Genomic DNA, 18,021 nt, shown 5'->3' on the forward strand with positions numbered 1-18,021 from the left:
CTTGGCCATTGCAGAATGTTCCACTTTTTTGCACTCATGAACTCCTGGGTAGCTTTGGCTGTATGCTTGGGGTCATTGTCCATCTGTACTATGAAGCGCCGTCCGATCAACTTTGCGGCATTTGGCTGAATCTGGGCTGAAAGTATATCCCGGTACACTTCAGAATTCATCCGGCTACTCTTGTCTGCTGTTATGTCATCAATAAACACAAGTGACCCAGTGCCATTGAAAGCCATGCATGCCCATGCCATCACGTTGCCTCCACCATGTTTTACAGAGGATGTGGTGTGCCTTGGATCATGTGCCGTTCCCTTTCTTCTCCAAACTTTTTTCTTCCCATCATTCTGGTACAGGTTGATCTTTGTCTCATCTGTCCATAGAATACTTTTCCAGAACTGAGCTGGCTTCATGAGGTGTTTTTCAGCAAATTTAACTCTGGCCTGTCTATTTTTGGAATTGATGAATGGTTTGCATCTAGATGTGAACCCTTTGTATTTACTTTCATGGAGTCTTCTCTTTACTGTTGACTTAGAGACAGATACACCTACTTCACTGAGAGTGTTCTGGACTTCAGTTGATGTTGTGAACGGGTTCTTCTTCACCAAAGAAAGTATGCGGCGATCATCCACCACTGTTGTCATCCGTGGACGCCCAGGCCTTTTTGAGTTCCCAAGCTCACCAGTCAATTCCTTTTTTGTCAAAATGTACCCGACTGTTGATTTTGCTACTCCAAGCATGTCTGCTATCTCTCTGATGGATTTTTTCTTTTTTTCAGCCTCAGGATGTTCTGCTTCACCTCAATTGAGAGTTCCTTAGACCGCATGTTGTCTGGTCACAGCAACAGCTTCCAAATGCAAAACCACACACCTGTAATCAACCCCAGACCTTTTAACTACTTCATTGATTACAGGTTAACGAGGGAGACGCCTTCAGAGTTAATTGCAGCCCTTAGAGTCCCTTGTCCAATTACTTTTGATCCCTTGAAAAAGAGGAGGCTATGCATTACAGAGCTATGATTCCTAAACCCTTTCTCCGATTTGGATGTGAAAACTCTCATATTGCAGCTGGGAGTGTGCACTTTCAGCCCATATTATATATATAATTGTATTTCTGAACATGTTTTTGTAAACAGCTAAAATCACAAAACTTGTGTCACTGTCCAAATATTTCTGGACCTAACTGTATATCTTAAGACTGATAATTTTGTGACGAGAATGGTAACATTGTATGCTTGTTCTTCATTATTCAGGGTAGACAGTGAAGATAAGTCTCCTGTCCTGCCATTCTATTCCATTGATTACACTGGAAATATTAAGATGGCACATCCATTGAAGATTATTAGTTCCTGTAAACTAAAAACTTACAATTTTCCGTTTGACACCCAAAAGTGTAATCTGACGTTCGGTTCGTATATTTACCCAGGTAGGTCTTCTCTGTTAGCAATCAAAGCTCAGACCACTATGACTATATTGATAAACTTATATCTACTTTGCAGCTGAAGAAATTGTAATGTTGGCATATAATAGTTCCTCGGAGGTGTTTCAAGCTTCACGTGAGGCCTTTGTTAACAAGGGAGACTGGATCCTAAAAAATATCACAGTGGAACAGTCAAGTTTGAATTTTGAGGATACAAATTACAGTACAGTTTACTATGAGGTAAGAGATGGAACAACTGCATCACTTTAATGTCAGATGACACCTTTTTTATTTAACTCATTCCTGTTGGGGTTAATGGTAAAATTTATGTGAGGTGTAGGGCATGACCACAACTGCGGCACCGACATTGAATATGAGTCAGCCTGTGAGTAATAGATAATAAATGCATAAAAATAGATATTTTTTTTTACATTTTTTTATATTTAAACCCTTTACAAGCTTTGACAAAAGTTGACATCATGATTGGATAGGGGTTACATCATGGCAATCGTGAAGGCACAGGAGCTGGGCCTACATGATTGCCCCTGGAGCGTAAGTCATATCCGAGCTACAGCTGTCACAGCCAGTGATGATCCCCATACTAACCCTATCTGTTTAAAGAGGACAAACCACCAGGATCTTCATATATAAACTTTAGCCAGTGCTATACTGGCGCTATCCTGCTGATCCTAAACATACCCTTAGTTGTGAGATCAGATTTATAGTTTCTGTGACACGCCCACCAGGGCTGTGGGGGCACTCGGAACTGGGCGAGTTCTGTTTCGGGAGATGTCATGGCGGCAGGGCCCGACTCTGTGACCCTGGCAGTGTAGTTTAAAATATATATATATATATATATATATATATATATATATTACTGCCTCTATATACTATATATATATAATTCGTGACGCCACTTGTGGTATTCGGCAATCTATAGCCGACGCTACGGGATGGGACCGCTGGACAGATGGTGACGCAGCTTAGATGGTTCAGCTCCCCACAAGTAGAGCTGGGCCCCAGGGCAACAGTTAGAGGTCTTTTGCTTGGAATGACGCGGGGCTCGCGGCACATTCAATGATTCTAGGACACAGCGGGATGCAGTCATTGGTTCTTTTACTCACAATTGGCAGTTCCGGGTTATCACAGCCGGTCAAACACCACCCTCAGAAAGCTTGGTCCTACAGTGATGGGATCCAGTCAATCCACTCGCAATTTGGAGGCACAGAACCAGTGTTCCTTTTTGTATCCCTTTCCTGGTCGTCTTCCTGCGCTGGCTTCGCCCTTCTGTCCTGCGCCCTCACACACAGTGCTCCGAGCCAGTGTCTGCAAGCCTTGCTTGGGAGGCCCTTCTGCCCTTGTTCCCTCGCTCTCCATGGTCAACTTTTCGGCGAATTCGTGTGTGGTTGCGGTTTCAGCACATAAAGATACCTCAGCTTCCGATTTGCTAGCTGAGCCTGGTTGTTCTTCACTGGTCTAGGGGCCGGTTCCCCCTTGCGGCCTAGTCCCTCCACACTGGTGTGTCAGATGTGGATGCGAGCCCACGAGTGGATTGCTCACTTCCAGTGACTCAAGGTTTCCTTCCTTCCTTCCTTCCTTCCTTCCTTCCTTCCCTGTTCTAAGTGTCCACCTACTAACTAACCCCACCACCTGAAGTGGTGTAGCTATACTAAGACTGTATGTGTGAACAATGGCCTGTGACCTCCTCCTTACCATTGAATGGGATACCACACCTCTGGCTGAAGTGCAGTACCTCTGTGGCAACTGGACCCTCAGGGTGCCACATCTGAAACATACGCAAGTGAAGTTTGTGAATTGCATGTGTGACCTGCTCGGATCCGCGGTGGCTCGAGGGTCTCCGGACCCGGGAGGGGGGTCTTGCGGGCACTCCAATGAAGGGGGGGTATTTACAGGGGATGTATTACAGTTCGTGACGCCACCCATGGTATGTGGTAATTAGGAGTACCACCGCTGCAGTTGGGAGAACCTGAGGATGAAGAAATGGGGCAGCCAGGTGTTGTGACCCTTCAAGGGTAGGGGGATACCCCGGGGCTCGGTGAGTGAAGGGGAGTGCCATTGGATGCAAAGGGGTCACTTGCGTACTCAGTCCATTAAGCTGACACCAACTGAAGAAACCAAAGTTCTGGATACTGCTGCAGCTAAGGGGAGCTTAGTTTGGGTCCTGTCCCCAATGGTGCTGCCTGGTGATCCGTGACCTACCTCCTGGCACTAGGTTTACTTCTCTGGTGGTCCCGGTAGTATGAAACCTGCTGGGTCCCGCTCCCCACTATGGGTAAGTGTGGGAGCTTGCTCTCAGGGTTCACGCTTGGGATTTTCTCGACCGTTTTGAGTGGAAAGTCCTATCCCCCTCGTTGCACTAGTACCCCGATTTTGGAGCAGGTGGGAACGGATCTTGAAGGCTCCGTTCTCCTTGGGTAAATTGTCAGGTTGCCTGAAGCTACTCCCCGATCTAGGGTCCACGTAGCCCATCATGCCTTGGTCCCAGCCCGGTGATGGTGCAAGGCCGCCGGCTTTCCTCCTCGACAGATCCGTGCCCCTTGCCACGATCCCCTGCGACCGGGGGTCCAGCTCCTCTAGGCCCAGATCACCGTCTGACACCTAGATTGCATCCCAGGAGCCCTGCTCCTGACCTTCTCTCACTCTCACTTCTCAAGCTCAACTCTCCCCTTCTGACACTCCTGACCTCTCCTTCCCAACCCCACAGGTGGGCGACTCTATTCCACTCAAGCCGTCCACTGGTGTGTTTGGTGGGTGTGGTGCAGGATGTATCTAGGATTTGATTAGCTGATGTATGCAACACTATATAGTTAGGGACCCTAAACCAAGAAGGAGGTGGATAGTGCACGGGAGGGCAGATTGTGCAATACCCTGTGACGACCCGATAGTCACACATGTTATTTGATTGATATCAGCTACAGAATATCTAATAAGTGGGTTGGGTTTTGCTAGTTATTCCTGACCCAGCTATTCCTTAAAGCATTCACAATGATAGTGGTCTGACATACCCTAATGAGAGTATGGTTTCTCTGCTGTGTGGTGGTAGTGTATTCCTCCTGCTACTACTTCTCTCCCTGGGAATTTTGAAATCCTGAGATTTTCAAGACAAGAAAACTCTGGATATTTGATCCCTTCCAGTAAGCAAGCAACTTGAATTCTGAGGAAAAACTCACTTTCTTCTAGACGTTTCCAGACTTAATCACATCACTGAGCTCCTGGGCAAATTCACTGCTCCTTATGAAAAGGCTAATAGCATTCTCTCAGAGTCACATCCCTACCAGAGTCCACTCCTGCAACTTTTGCTTTGATCACCAGGCGGTGCCGTGTTCCCACTGTGGATAGTGCTGGTGATAGGAGAGGAGTCGGTGCTAGTGGCTCTGGTGGGCGCAGGCTCCTCTCATCTACTAGGCTGGGTTTCACTGGGACCTGCAGTACCACTGGCTGACTGTAGGTGGCATGTCTCTTCCAGCTGAAGTTACCACCATTCAGCTACAGCCAATGGGAAGACACCACACCCTTCTAATTCCCCTGTCTGCTGGTCTCTACCAGAGATAGTTTTGTATTCCTGCTTGTGTCTGGTTCCTGTTCTGTCTATTGATCCCAGTGTTGACCTCTGTCTGCTCATTGACTACTCTGCTGCCTGCCATTTGTGTACCTTGCTACCCGATCCAGATTTGACCTCGGCCTTGTTTTCTGATTATGTCCTTGCCTGCCTGATTCTGTCTCTGTTTTGCATCTCGTAGTTTGACCCTGCCTGACTATTATTCTCATTGGACTGCAGCCTACCACAGGTTGTGATCTCTGGGGCCTTGTGTAATTCCAAATGCTTGTATAGGGGTTAAAGGGTTTCAGGGTTCTCGAGGTCCTGCCTTGTGAGTGGCTTTCCTTTAGTCTGTCCGTTACAGCCAGTCTGAGTCTGTGGTTCAAGGTAGGCATTACACTCAGTTTGCCACTGACCATGAAAGTCTAGATGGCCTAGGGACTGATACCCTGCCAATTTGTAGCTCGCCCACCGAGAGGTTTTAACAGTTACCTCAGGATAGGACAGTCTCCATATTACACTCCTCTCACACGCTCACCCTGGCTTCAACTGCCACTCTCTGAATTTACCTCACACCTAAGCTCCTTCTAGGGCACTCACAAAAGCATTGTTATCAGCTCAGGTGAACAGCTCCAAGAAGGGAGTATAGCTAAATGTTTGTATGTGGTGAATCGCAGAGAAAACCGAATCTCATTAAAACTGGCAATACATGTTATACATATTGAAATACACATGCAGCTATTCTTTCCTGCGACTCAGGTGTGGCGCCCCTGACCTGGTCAGGCACCACTGAGTACTGCACCCATGCTGGGGACAGTACAATACAGGTAATCCAGAAGGCTGACAGGGGTGTGGAACACAGGCGCATAGTGATCAGGTCTCACACATGTACCCATGAGAGGACCCCTGGGGATCCCAGGAGGGGGCAAGCCTTCACCTTCACTGGAATAGTGGAGGGGGTAGAGCCTCCATCTCCTCTCAAGGGGTGTGGTGGAGAGTCTGGTTGCTAGGTGGCGTAGGCAAGAACAGGAGAGGAGGAGCAGTGAGTCAGTTAGAGCAGAACTCCAGAGGGCTCAGTGAGGAGCAGACCTGTGGGGTTGATGCTGTCTAACAGCGCCCGCGCAGTGGCTACTGACGGGGGAGAACGGTCAACTAGGAGTGCTACCTGAAAGCCAGCTTCAGCTAGAGAGAAAGCACGGAGTGGGAAGTAAGGAGACTGCTAGAGAGCACCAGGCCCAACCGGGCGGCAGATCCCGAAGCGAAGATAGATCCAGCTGTCTTCTGCTAAACCTGCCGGTGTGGGGCTCTCAAAGCCCACACCACAACACCACAAAAGCCGCAGCCACGTAACCGCAGTGAGGGCCCATAGGTCACAGGAGGCAAGCAGCTGGAGTGGCCTGGTCCGGGGAACAAGCAAACGGCAAACAAAAGGGGGAGAGAGGCTGCAGCATCTTCCCTGGGTGACCCCCATAGGGACTCAAAGTCGGGGTCACCCCAAACCACCAAGGGCTAAGGAAGGCGAGTCAGTAGTCACCCTCATAAAGTCAGCCTGAAGGATACCCGGTTCCCATCTGGTTCATCCCAGCTACGCCCGGGCTACTCACCCTGCCATCAAATGTGAGTAAAGCCCTTGAAAGACAGTTCTGCCTGTGTGAGTCATTCTGCGACTTGTGGTACTACAAACCTACACAGGGCCCTGGGGCTTGCCTCACTCTCAGGAGGCTACTACATCCGACTGCACCCACCATCAGCCCCAGGCGTCCCCTAACCTGCAGTGGCGGTCCCCACTGACCGCGGTGCTGAGAGTGGCGTCACGATTAAAACAGAAGATTTCCTACCAGTGACGGAGATCCAGCCGAGTGGAGTCCCTGAAGGTAATGCACCGACACAACACCTGTGGGGCTTCACACAGGCACAGGGCGTTAGAGTCAGCAACAGTGACTTTGTTAGGGTCATAAAAGATGAGCCCAAGAACCGAGAAACATATCTTAACGGAGGACAACATTGGGGAATCCTCAAGCAAGGAAAATTCCCAAGCCTGTGAATCCCCAAGAAGCAAAGACATAATACCCACTCTCTGGTTCTGGGATCCAGAGGAGACAGGATATTTGCAAAAATATAATATACATGAGGCAAAAAAGATAAAAAAAACTACTTCTGTCCACATCAAAGCAATCTGGCAACATTACCTTGGCTTCAAGCACAATACCTTGTTGGTCCAAGACATTAGGAACAGCTGAGCATGCGGGTTGTTCTTATCACTTAATATCAGCATTCTCTAAGGAAAACGCCTGCAGTTGTACAGCTAAGGCATTAATTGGATCCATTTGATGCCTCAGAACACACAGTACAGGCTGGTTAAAATGTTATGTACGTACTTCACTCACACGCATGGGTAACAGAAAGGGGAAGGAAGACATGGCCACACCTAACTTGTGCCTGTACAGACTAAAAAGACCACAGCCACACAACTAAAGGCCCCGTCACACGCAGCGATATCGCTAGCGATATCGCTAGCGAGCATATCCGCCCCCGTCGTTTGTGCATCACGGACAAATCGCTGCCCATGGTGCACAATATCGTTAGGAGCTGTCACACGGACTTACCTGGCTAGCGACGTCGCTGTGGCCGGTGAACCGCCTCCTTTCTAAGGGGGTGGTTCGTGTGGCATCACAGCGGCGTCACTAAGTGGACGCCCAATAGAAGCGGAGGGGCGGAGATGAGCGGCCTTAGATCTCGTCCACCTCCTTCCTTCCTCATTGCCGGCGGCCTCAGGTAAGCTGTAGTTCGTCGTTCCCGAGGTGTCACACATAGCGATGTGTGCTGCCCCGGCAACGACAAACAACCTGCGTCCTCAACAATCAGCGATTTTTTTTTTTGAAAATGAACGACGTGTCAACGATCAACGATAAGGTTAGTATTTTTGATCATTAACGGTCGTTCGTAGCTGTCACACGCAACGACGACGCTAACGATGCCGGATGTGCGTCACGGAATCCGTGACCCCGGCAATATATCATTAGATACGTCGTTGCATGTAACGGGGCCTTAAGAGCGCCACTTTGGACCTGGCTGCCAGAAAAGGCTGTCAAAACCCACGACTCACAGCAGACACAACTGCTGTTTTCATCAAAAGTAAAGCCCCTGAAGATGAAGGGATGGAAATTCCCGGAACAAGTCCACATAGATATATAGCCAGCAAAGGAATGCAGTCAAGGGAGAACATATATGTCACGCTCCCCGGGTCCCCTGCTCTGCTCCCCGGCTCACCTGCCACGCTCCCCGCTCTCCAGCCTCCATTGCCTGCACTTCCCAGGCCTCCTTGTCCCCGCTCCCGGCGCCCGTCGGCTTCCCAGCCCCAGCCCGGCTCTGCTGCTTCCTCCTCACAGCTTTCTGCTCTGGCTTCTGGCACCCGGGCCGCGCGCATGCGCATTAGGGCGCGCGCGCGGTCATTGACCCTTTCTTAAAGGGCCAGCGTCCACTGACAGGAAATGAAGCACACAGGTACAGGGTATAAAGGGGTTTAGTGTCCAAGTGGGCGGGGCCTGTTCTTCGTGTTTCCCAAGCTAGGAGTCAGGTCTCCTTGTGTTCCTGTGAGATACTTACCTCTCTCTCTTCTAGAGCCGATCCTGCCTTGCCATCCGGTCCTGCCGAATCCCGAACCCCGAACGCTGTCTATCTGCCATCCTGACAGTCCGTACCATCTCTGATCCCTGCGGTGACCCGTCATCTCGCTCCAACGGTTCCGGACTCCGCCTGACATCATCTCGGCTTCCGAACCTGAGCTCCGTCACCCGGACTACCATCAGTGACTCCGTGGTCCCAGGGACTTCTCCATTATACTCGTGTGCATGGACTGTCCTGCTACCTGTAGTGCTCCAGCTACCGGACCCCTTACCATCATCAAGGAGTTCGGCCCAGTGGATCCACCTCCTGGGTCTGCCCGTCCACCTGGCCCTAACAATATACAAACCCTGGCAAAAATTATGGACTCACCTGGCTCTGAGGAGGTTCATTCAGTTGTTTACATTTGTTTAAAAAAGCAGATCACAGACATGGCACCAAACTAAAGTCATTTCAAATGGCAACTTTCTGGCTTTAAGAAACACTAAAAAGAAATCATGAAAACAAGGTGCTAGCCAGTAACGATTAATTTTCAAGACCAAACAGGTGGAAAAATTATGGAATCACTCAAGTATGAGGAAAAAATGATGGAATCACCCTGTAAATTTTCATTCCCAAACCTAACATCTGCATCAAATAAGATCTGCTCATTAGTCTGCATCTAAAAAGGAGTGATCACACCTTGGAGAGCTGTTGCACCAAGTGGACTGACATGAATCATGGCTCCAACATGAGAGATGTCAATTGAAACTAAGGAGATTATTATCAAACTCTTAAAAGAGGGTAAATCATCACACAATGTTGCAAAAGATGTTGGTTGTTCACAGTCAACTGTGTTTAAAATCTGGACCAAATGCAAACAACATGGGAAGGTTGTTAAAGGCAAACATACTGGTAGACCAAGGAAGACATCAACACGTCAAGACCAGAAACTTAAAGCAATATGTCTCCAAAACAGGAAATGCACAATAAAACAAATGAGGAACAAATGGGAGGAAACTGGAGTCAATAACTGTGACCGAACTGTAAGAAACCGCTTAAAGGAAATGGGATTTACATACAGAACAGCTAAACAATAAAAAGATGACTGCCTGAGGAGAACATGCAAATTTCCACAGTCATTTATGATATGGGGCTGCATGTCAGGTAAAGGCACTGGGGAGATGGCTGTCATTACATCTTCAATAAATGTCCAAGTTTACATTGAAATTTTGGACACTTTTCTTATTTCATCAATTGAAAGGATGTTTGGAGATGATGAAATCATTTATCAAGATGATAATGCATCCTGCCATAGAGCAAAAACTGTGAAAACATTCCTTGAAAGAAGACACATAAGGTCAATGACATGGCCTGCAAATATTCCGGATCTGAATCCAATTGAAAATCTTTGGTGGCAGTTGAAGAAAATGGTCCATGACAAGGCTCCAACCTGCAAAGCTGATCTGGCAACAGCAATCAGAGAAAGGTGGAGCCATATTGAAGAAGAGTACTGTTTGTCACTCATTAAGTCCATGCCTCAAAGACTGCAAGCTCTTATAAAAGCCAGAGGTGGTGCAACAAAAAACTAGTGATGTATTGGAGTGTTCTTGTGTTTGTTTGTTTTTCATGATTCCATAATTTTTTCCTCATAATTGAGTGATTCCATAAATTTTCCCCCTGTTTGGTCTTGAAAAGTAACCGTTACTGGCTAGCACATTATGTTTTCATGATTTTTTTTAGTGTTTTTTAAAGCCAGAAAATTGACATTTGAAATTACTTTAGTTTTGTGCCATGTCTGGGATCTGCTTATTTTAAACAAAAGTAAACAACTGAATGAACATCCTCAGAGCCAGGTGATTCCATCATTTTTGCCAGGAGCTGTATATATATCCACTCAGACTGTGATAGGATAAATGAAAACAGGAAAGTGAAAAACACCTGAAGAGGATAAAGCCCAGAAAGGAAAAACAAAGGTAATAATAACCATCAGCATTAGGACCAAGAAGGAAAGGACCATAATCCAGCAGACAGAGGAACTGACCGCCGAGCAAGAGGTTACCAGATCAAATCCCCAAATCGAGCCATGACAATAGCTCTTACGGGGTCTAAAATTCCAGTGTTTGGTGGAGGAAGCCCTAACCACCTGAACCTGATCTGGTTAATGTAATTGGCTAGATGCAAGTGGGTGGGGTCACAGGTGGGCAGAGTTTTTACTGCATTAGCGTCATCTTAAATATGTCTTCCCCTGGTGTGAATACATATTTAATAGGGATCCAAAAAATCCATTTCTTTTCGGTGAGCAGAGCCAAGTGATGCAGATCACCAAAAAGAGCAAGACAGTCCACTACTAAACTCCCTAGTTACCAGAAATTGGCTCCATGTATGCATATGTCAAAAAAAGGAAAAGTCCAGCATCACGGAGAATCGAATAGTATAAAACTTGAATTTATTGAAGCATAAATTAAAATCTTACAGACTATGCAGGGAGCACAGGTTCACAGGTGAAATTTTTTTGTGGATTATCCTATGCGTTTCGACCAGAGAGTCTTATTCATGGCCAAGGTGTCTCCGTGCATTGGTGCAGGATCCAGGAGTGAAGAGGGGTGAGCTGACATACTTTATGTTTTCCATGTATGCATATGCAGCTGCTCCCATGCTGAGCTAATCTCAACTGTTAACATGCATTGAATTTACCAAACACATAAAAACACAATTATAACAGTACATTGCATTACAGATTATCACATTTTTTTCAAGGGGGTGTGGGCAACACTTCCACTACCACTCCCTTACAATCTGACCACCTTACCTAAAATTCAGATCAGTAAAACAGTATAATTGTTAAATAGAATAAAGCTGGAGAGTGTATACTGACAGGAGGCACATGGATGACTGTCAGCAAGAAATGTATTTTGTCTTATTAGAAGCAGATATGATGGAGTTACTGTATATTTGTCCTGTGTTAATTTAGCTTGTCACTTTTTTTCAGATAACTCTACAACGAATTCCAATAGTTTACGTCATTACTCTTATTGTTCCGGCATGCTTCTTGGTTATTTTGGATATTGTCAGCATGTTCATACAGATGGATTCTAAAGAAAGACTTGGCTTCAAAATAACCATTGTGTTGGGCTTCTCTGTGCTGCTTTTAATTCTAAACTCCATGCTCCCATCCTCTGAGAAGTCTCCAGTTTTAGGTATGTTGTCCTTTTAATCCTTTTTTTCAAACTTGGGAGGGTCAAGTACTGATATAATGGGGCCATTGGATGACTGAATCACTTGTCTATGCCACCACTAGTGTAACGTGTTTATGTAGGGCATATTTAGGCAGATCGTCATGGGTCATTCAAGTCCAGTGGACACTAGTATCTGCCGAGGTTTCTTCCATTTTCGGAGTTACCTTCCATACATTTCTTGCCTGTAGTAATTCACTGCAGCCCTTATACATTGGACTCTAAAGGCCCCGATACACGCAACGATTTATCTAACGATATATCGCCGGGGTCACGGATTCCGTGACGCACATCCGACATCGTTAGCAACGTCGTTGCGTGTGACACGCACAAATGACCGTTAACGATGGAAAATACTCACCAAATCGTCCATCGTTGACACGTTCATTTTCATAAAATCGTTGATTGTAGAGGACGCAGGTTGTTCGTCGTTCCCGAGGCAGCACACATCGCTACGTGTGACACCTTGGGAACAACGAACTACAGCTTACCTGCGGCCGCTGGCAATGAGGAAGGAAGGAGGTGGGCGGGATATTACGTCCCGCTCATCTCTGCCCCTCCGCTTCTATTGGACGGCCGCTTAGTAACGCCGCACGAACCACCCCCTTAGAAAGGAAGCGGTTCGCCGGCAACAGCGACGTTGCTAGGCAGCTAAGTACGTGTGACGGCTCCTAACGATTTTGTGCGCCATGGGCAGCAATTTGCCCGTGATGCACAAACGATGGGGGTGGGTGCTTTCACCAGCGATATCACAAGCGATATCGTTGCGTGTAACACCCCCTTAAGACTGAAAATTGAGGTGCTATGGGATTAAGAAAATAGTTGCTTTGTTGGTCATTGCAGTCTGTCAAAATTTAGTTTGCCATTACTAAACTATGCTGTAAAATGGGTAGGCCCAACTCTTGGCAAAGAGGGGAACCCTTATATTATCCAATTTTGATACATTGATAACATTCCATATTGTGGTGTCTAACCAGCGTTGGGTTGTATGTAGAAGGCAATGTACCACAAGTCATAGCCACCCATTCTCTTCCCCCTCCCCCCAAAAATGTATATATATGTTTGGCAGAGTAGGTGGGGTTCACAGAGCATAGGCAGAGTCACAGAAGCAAACACCTACATTTTAAAGTCAGTGTGTGCATGATCAGAATGCCCGTGTGCATGATCAGAGTGCCCGAGTGCATGATCAGAGTGCCCGACACTATGAAGCTGGGTGCTTCAGAGAGGTCAAGTGCGCATCACTGGAAGTACCAGGCATTCTGATCTTGCGCATTGACCCTAAGCCCAGCGTCTGAGGCAGTGACAATAGATACAGGTACGCATGTCACCACTGATGATGCTGGGCAATGGGCTTTGCATAGTATGTTAGCACACCCCTATGGGCGAGTTAACATGCTAAGAGGGTGGACTAGTCAGGGGAAAATCAGGCTCTTACGACTAGTTTCTGCGCTCATTAGCATATCATAAAGGATCTTTAGAAATACTTTATCTAAAGATCTCTTTATGTATCCTACCATAGCCTGGGACGGTTAAGCAGGGATTAGCAATATGCACCCAGATCTGCTCGTGGTTCTAGGTGCATATTGTACCTGACAGGTTCCCTTTAAGGTTTTTCTTTCAGACAGTTTGGAAAATCTACCCATTTCCTTGCTGTCTGTCCATGTACAGTAGGAAGAAATGTTTGAAAAATCTATAGCAGAGCATTTATCTGCTTTTTCTATAAACCTGTTTTTGTACTCTTGGACAGGTATCTTTTGCTGTGTGTGCATGGCGGTCATGGTGATCAGCATATTTGGATGCATTGCTGTCTCCTACATGTTAGCGCTATCTGAATCTCAACCAACTGTCCCATTATGGGTAAAATCCTGGATCTTGAAATACCTGGCATGTATCCTCTTCTTTAGGAGAGAGTCTTTTATGAAATATGGGATCACCCCTCCAGACACGTGTAAGTAGATGTACTATATGTGGAGGAAAGTGAGGGATTATACAATAACTATTATTTCCAATTTAAAGGGAACCTGTCACCTTCAGAAATGCAGCTTATCTGCAAATATAGTGGTAATCTACAGGTAAATAACATTTCAACCTGGTAGGTTAACAGGAGCAGCAGCTACAGCGAGAAAATTAAGTTATATTCTCCCTGCAACTGTTCTCTTCCAGTCAATGGGACACTGCAGATCAGGTTCTCAGTCAATGTATGCAGAAATAATCCAACTTCTTAAATGATCATAATTTATTCCAAAATATTTTTGAAACGCATAGTAAAAGCAACACGTTTCGAACTGGAGTTTATGAAAAAACGCTTGTTGGCAGTCGAAACATGTTGTTTTTACTATGGATTTTAAAAATATTTTGAAATAAATTTAGATTTTTTTTAAGAAACTATATGCCTTTTACAATTATTGTATCTTCATGTCTGAGCCAACAGAATTTCCTTGCTTCTATTGAGTTGGTGGGTGAGCTATATTTTCCCCCTTTTCCCTTATCTTTGATATCTCAGTCAATGTGGTGGGGAGTGGTTTATAGTAAGCGGTGACTGTTACAGCCTTCTTCATCACTCTGATGATTGGAAGCAAGCAGCTGCAGGGAGAATAAAAAGGAAAAACTGTCACCAGATCAAAATTGGGCAGCTATTATTGTAATGTTATTTCCACTGCTTCCCTTTTATTCTTTAAACCTGCCATACGGTTGCAGAGATAGGTGACTTTTTGTTTAGTGCTAATTTTTATGGTGTTTACGAGGGGGACGTGGTGGCTCACAAAATTCTCTGGGGGAGTGTTTCTTGCACTATTACCGGTGTACCTGAAAAACCAAAAAAATTATTGCTTAATCAAAATGACCCATATCTATGCTGGATTTTAAAAATGACAAAAAATTGAATACCCAGGTGGGTATCGAGAATAAAATAAGACCAAAACATGGCCTCTTTTGACAGATTTTCTTTAAAGAGTTTGTCCACTACTTTTACATTGATAGCCTATCCTTATGCGGGCGTCACATGGGAGATCTATCGTGCGATTGCACGAGCGATCCTACCCGCCCCCGTCGTTTGTGCGTCATGGGCAATTAGTTGTCGTACAAAGTCGTTAACCCCCCGTCACATGCACTTACCTCCCGGGCGACGTTGCTGTGGGCGGCGAACATCCTCTTCCTGAAGGGGGAGGGACGTTCGGCGTCACAGTGACGTTACACGGCAGCCGGCCAATAGAAGCGGGGGCGCGGAGATGAGTGGGACATAAACATCCCACCCACCACCTTCCTTATGCATTGCCGGCGGGACGCAGGTAAGCTGTGTTCATCGTTCCCGGGGTGTCACACGGAGTGATGTGTGCAGCCTCGGGAACGATGAACAACCGGACGATCAATTTTTTTAAACTGAGCAACGTGTCAACGATGAACGAGAATGTGAGTATTTCTGCTGGTTCACCATCGCACGTAGCTGTCACATGCTACGATATGTCAGACGACAACATATCGTCCGATATATCGTACCGTGTGACGCCCGCATTAGGATAGGTCATCAATGTCTGATCTGTTGGGATCCAATATCTGTCGCCTCCACCGATCAGCTGTCCTCAATCCTGGCGGAAACAGCCGGACATGCTTAGTTCCGGAGCTGCTCTGTCTTTTGATAGTGGCCAGGTACTGCACATCCGCCTCCTATTGATTAGCATGGGAGGCGTATGTGCAGTACCTGGCTGCGGCAACTATCAGAAGACGGAACAGCTCCGGAACTGAGTATTTCCGGCTGCCTGCTGCCACCATCGGAACCGAGAACAGTTGATCGGTGGGAGTGCTGGGTGTCACACCCCGGCCGATCAGACATTGATGACCTGTCCTAAAGATGGGCCATCAATGTAAAAGTAGTGGACAAGCTCTTTAAACACTATTTAATTGCAGATTAGCCATATATCAGCAGGTAATTTTCATTTCTGGACATGACAGTTTCCTAAGTCTGCATATTTCTTTGTAGATGATAATACCAGGGCCCTAGAAGAGCAAAGGCTCGAAGCGAAAAAGAAGACTGAAAGAGACAAGGAAGACAGAACGGAAGTGAAAATGTTGAAGATGCTCCAGCTACAGGTCAAGAATATCCACAACACCATTTTAGTTTCTCGTGAAACTACCAAATTCAAGACAGAATGGCATGCTGCAGCCCTCGTAGTGGACCGACTCGTCCTTATAATATACCTCTGTATTGTAGTCATTTTATTTGTTGTTGTGTTCATAATCTGGTTTATATAAGTGCGCTATATTATGACGAGCAATTATTTAATATACTTTAGTTTGCTGCAATGAAGATAAATGGAATTCTACATTTTCATCAGTATGTAATGAATTACATTCAGAATTAAAGTTTCCGGCATCATGATGTGTAATGTATTACATGTGAAGTTAAAGTTTGCTATATCTGTAATATAAATGGCTATTTATACTGTAAAAGCCTAGCATTTGGATATTAGCCAGATTAGAAAGAGACCATTATTAGTCTCCCAAACCGGCAAGAGGACTCTCAGAAGTTAACCCTACTTGGAGCCAATCACTTTAGTCTGACTATTGGTTTTTTTCCCTGTAACTGGGGATCTAGTTTCAGTGGAAAACCACTAAAATAAAAAATAAAGGGCCAGGTTATCACTGTGGTTCAGATAAATGTTGTAAATAGTCTTCAAATATTTAAATCATCCCCATTTTAAGACAGGGACAGAATGGGTCTCAGCATAAGAGAGGACTGGAACATGACTGGGTTTGAAAGAATAAGGTTGGCTAGGGCTTCAGGAGATAGGTAGAAACTAGGCAGCTGGGTGATCAGTGATAGGTAACTACAAAACCATGCTGCAAGAAGTGGCAGGTATTTGCAATTTTGTCAGTGGCCAGTCACAGTATCTCATCTTCATGAGTTGATATGCGTGGCACTTCTGGGGTGGTGCACAAAGTAGGGTCCAAAACTGTGTCAATTAGATGTAGAAACTTGGCACTCAAGATCAATCTGAATAGTGGTTTTTATTGTGAAGAACTTGTAGGACCAGCACAAGCACAGACGTTTCGGTCAACAGACCTTCATCAGTGTGCATGCAGAGGGTCCTCAGAAACTATAGTAGTGTGGCAAGCGGCGTTGCTGGGTATTATGCGGTGTCCACTGCTGTCTATGTGGCACTGCCGCAAGCATCTCATCTTCAGACTAATCTAAATGTAAAACCACCAAAGGTGTGTATGTGCCTTTAAGTTGTGGCAGAGCTAACCACTCCCTTATTATGTTTGCACTCTAATATTTCCTTTGGAGATATTATGTTCTTCTATTAGGAGGTTGTTAAGAGTTAATGAAGCACCCCTGCTTTCCATATATGCTATACAGGTCACCTGGTGGAACCCCATGACCGGGACTCTGGGCTTAGAAGGATAGGAGAGGAGACAGTTTGTGTGTGTGTTTTGAGTTGATATGAAGAAGCTGAGGGAGAAGGCAGGACAGAAGCCATAGCTCCTATATATGAGAATCCAAAGCTTCAGCTGCAGATAATTGCGTGAATAGGATTGTGCACCCCAGCAGAAAGTGAAGGTAATTCATCACTGCATCAAATGTATAACCAGTCCCACCTGACTAGCCTGGAAAGTAACTGTGACTTCTGAATAGGAATGAAGCCTGTGTGCAAGCGTCAGTCATCTGGCTGTACTTATGTAAAGTTATAACAAATAAATTTTCTTTTTCTACTGTCCCCCCTGTTTACTGGATTATTCCGACTGCACCAAATTATACCACACTGCAAAACTAAGAGGAAAAAATGCGTAAAAAAACCACAGGTTTTTGCCAGGAGGTGTAGATTGGGTACAGGAATATGGTATAAAATTTTCAGCACCAAATCTACATCTCTTGGCAAAAAAACCTGCAGTTTTCTGCCAGGAGATGCAGATCTCACCTGACTTTACTGAGGTCACCTGAGATTAGGTTACCTGCTGTTACAGGTGGAGGATTGTGAGAACCTCCAGTAATGACCGCAAATAACCTGAGTGACTCATCACTCATCGTGGCTCGGTCATTGTCTATCTACACTCACAGGGGCCAGTTATGTTCTATGGCGCTCGCTGTGAGATTCAGATGTAGCAGAGCTGAATCGCCGTGGGATCTCGTGTGGATTACTTTGGACTTGCAGGTATGTTTGGGGTGAATAAAGTGGTGAAAGAGGGTGTTTTTTGTCTTTTATTCCAAAT

At 45.9% G+C, this 18,021-nt stretch overlaps 1 protein-coding gene across 2 annotated transcripts in view; it reads left to right on the forward strand.

Moving 5' to 3' along the window:
- Positions 1–17,520, forward strand: part of LOC142255297 (5-hydroxytryptamine receptor 3A-like) — a 77,030-nt gene extending 59,510 nt beyond the window's left edge. Inside the window, exons 5-9 of one of the 2 annotated variants that reach the window (XM_075326833.1) lie at positions 1,250–1,422; positions 1,496–1,656; positions 11,571–11,778; positions 13,562–13,762; positions 15,791–17,520. In XM_075326833.1, the coding sequence (XP_075182948.1) occupies positions 1,250–1,422; positions 1,496–1,656; positions 11,571–11,778; positions 13,562–13,762; positions 15,791–16,062 (1,015 nt within the window). In that variant the 3' untranslated portion in view covers positions 16,063–17,520. The remainder of the gene's footprint in view (positions 1–1,249; positions 1,423–1,495; positions 1,657–11,570; positions 11,779–13,561; positions 13,763–15,790) is intronic. The other variant, XM_075326834.1, reaches the window with a different exon arrangement.
- Positions 17,521–18,021: the final 501 nt, after the last annotated feature.

The sequence above is a fragment of the Anomaloglossus baeobatrachus genome, chromosome 10 (assembly GCF_048569485.1).
Source record: "Anomaloglossus baeobatrachus isolate aAnoBae1 chromosome 10, aAnoBae1.hap1, whole genome shotgun sequence".
Classification (NCBI taxonomy): Eukaryota; Metazoa; Chordata; class Amphibia; order Anura; family Aromobatidae; genus Anomaloglossus; species Anomaloglossus baeobatrachus.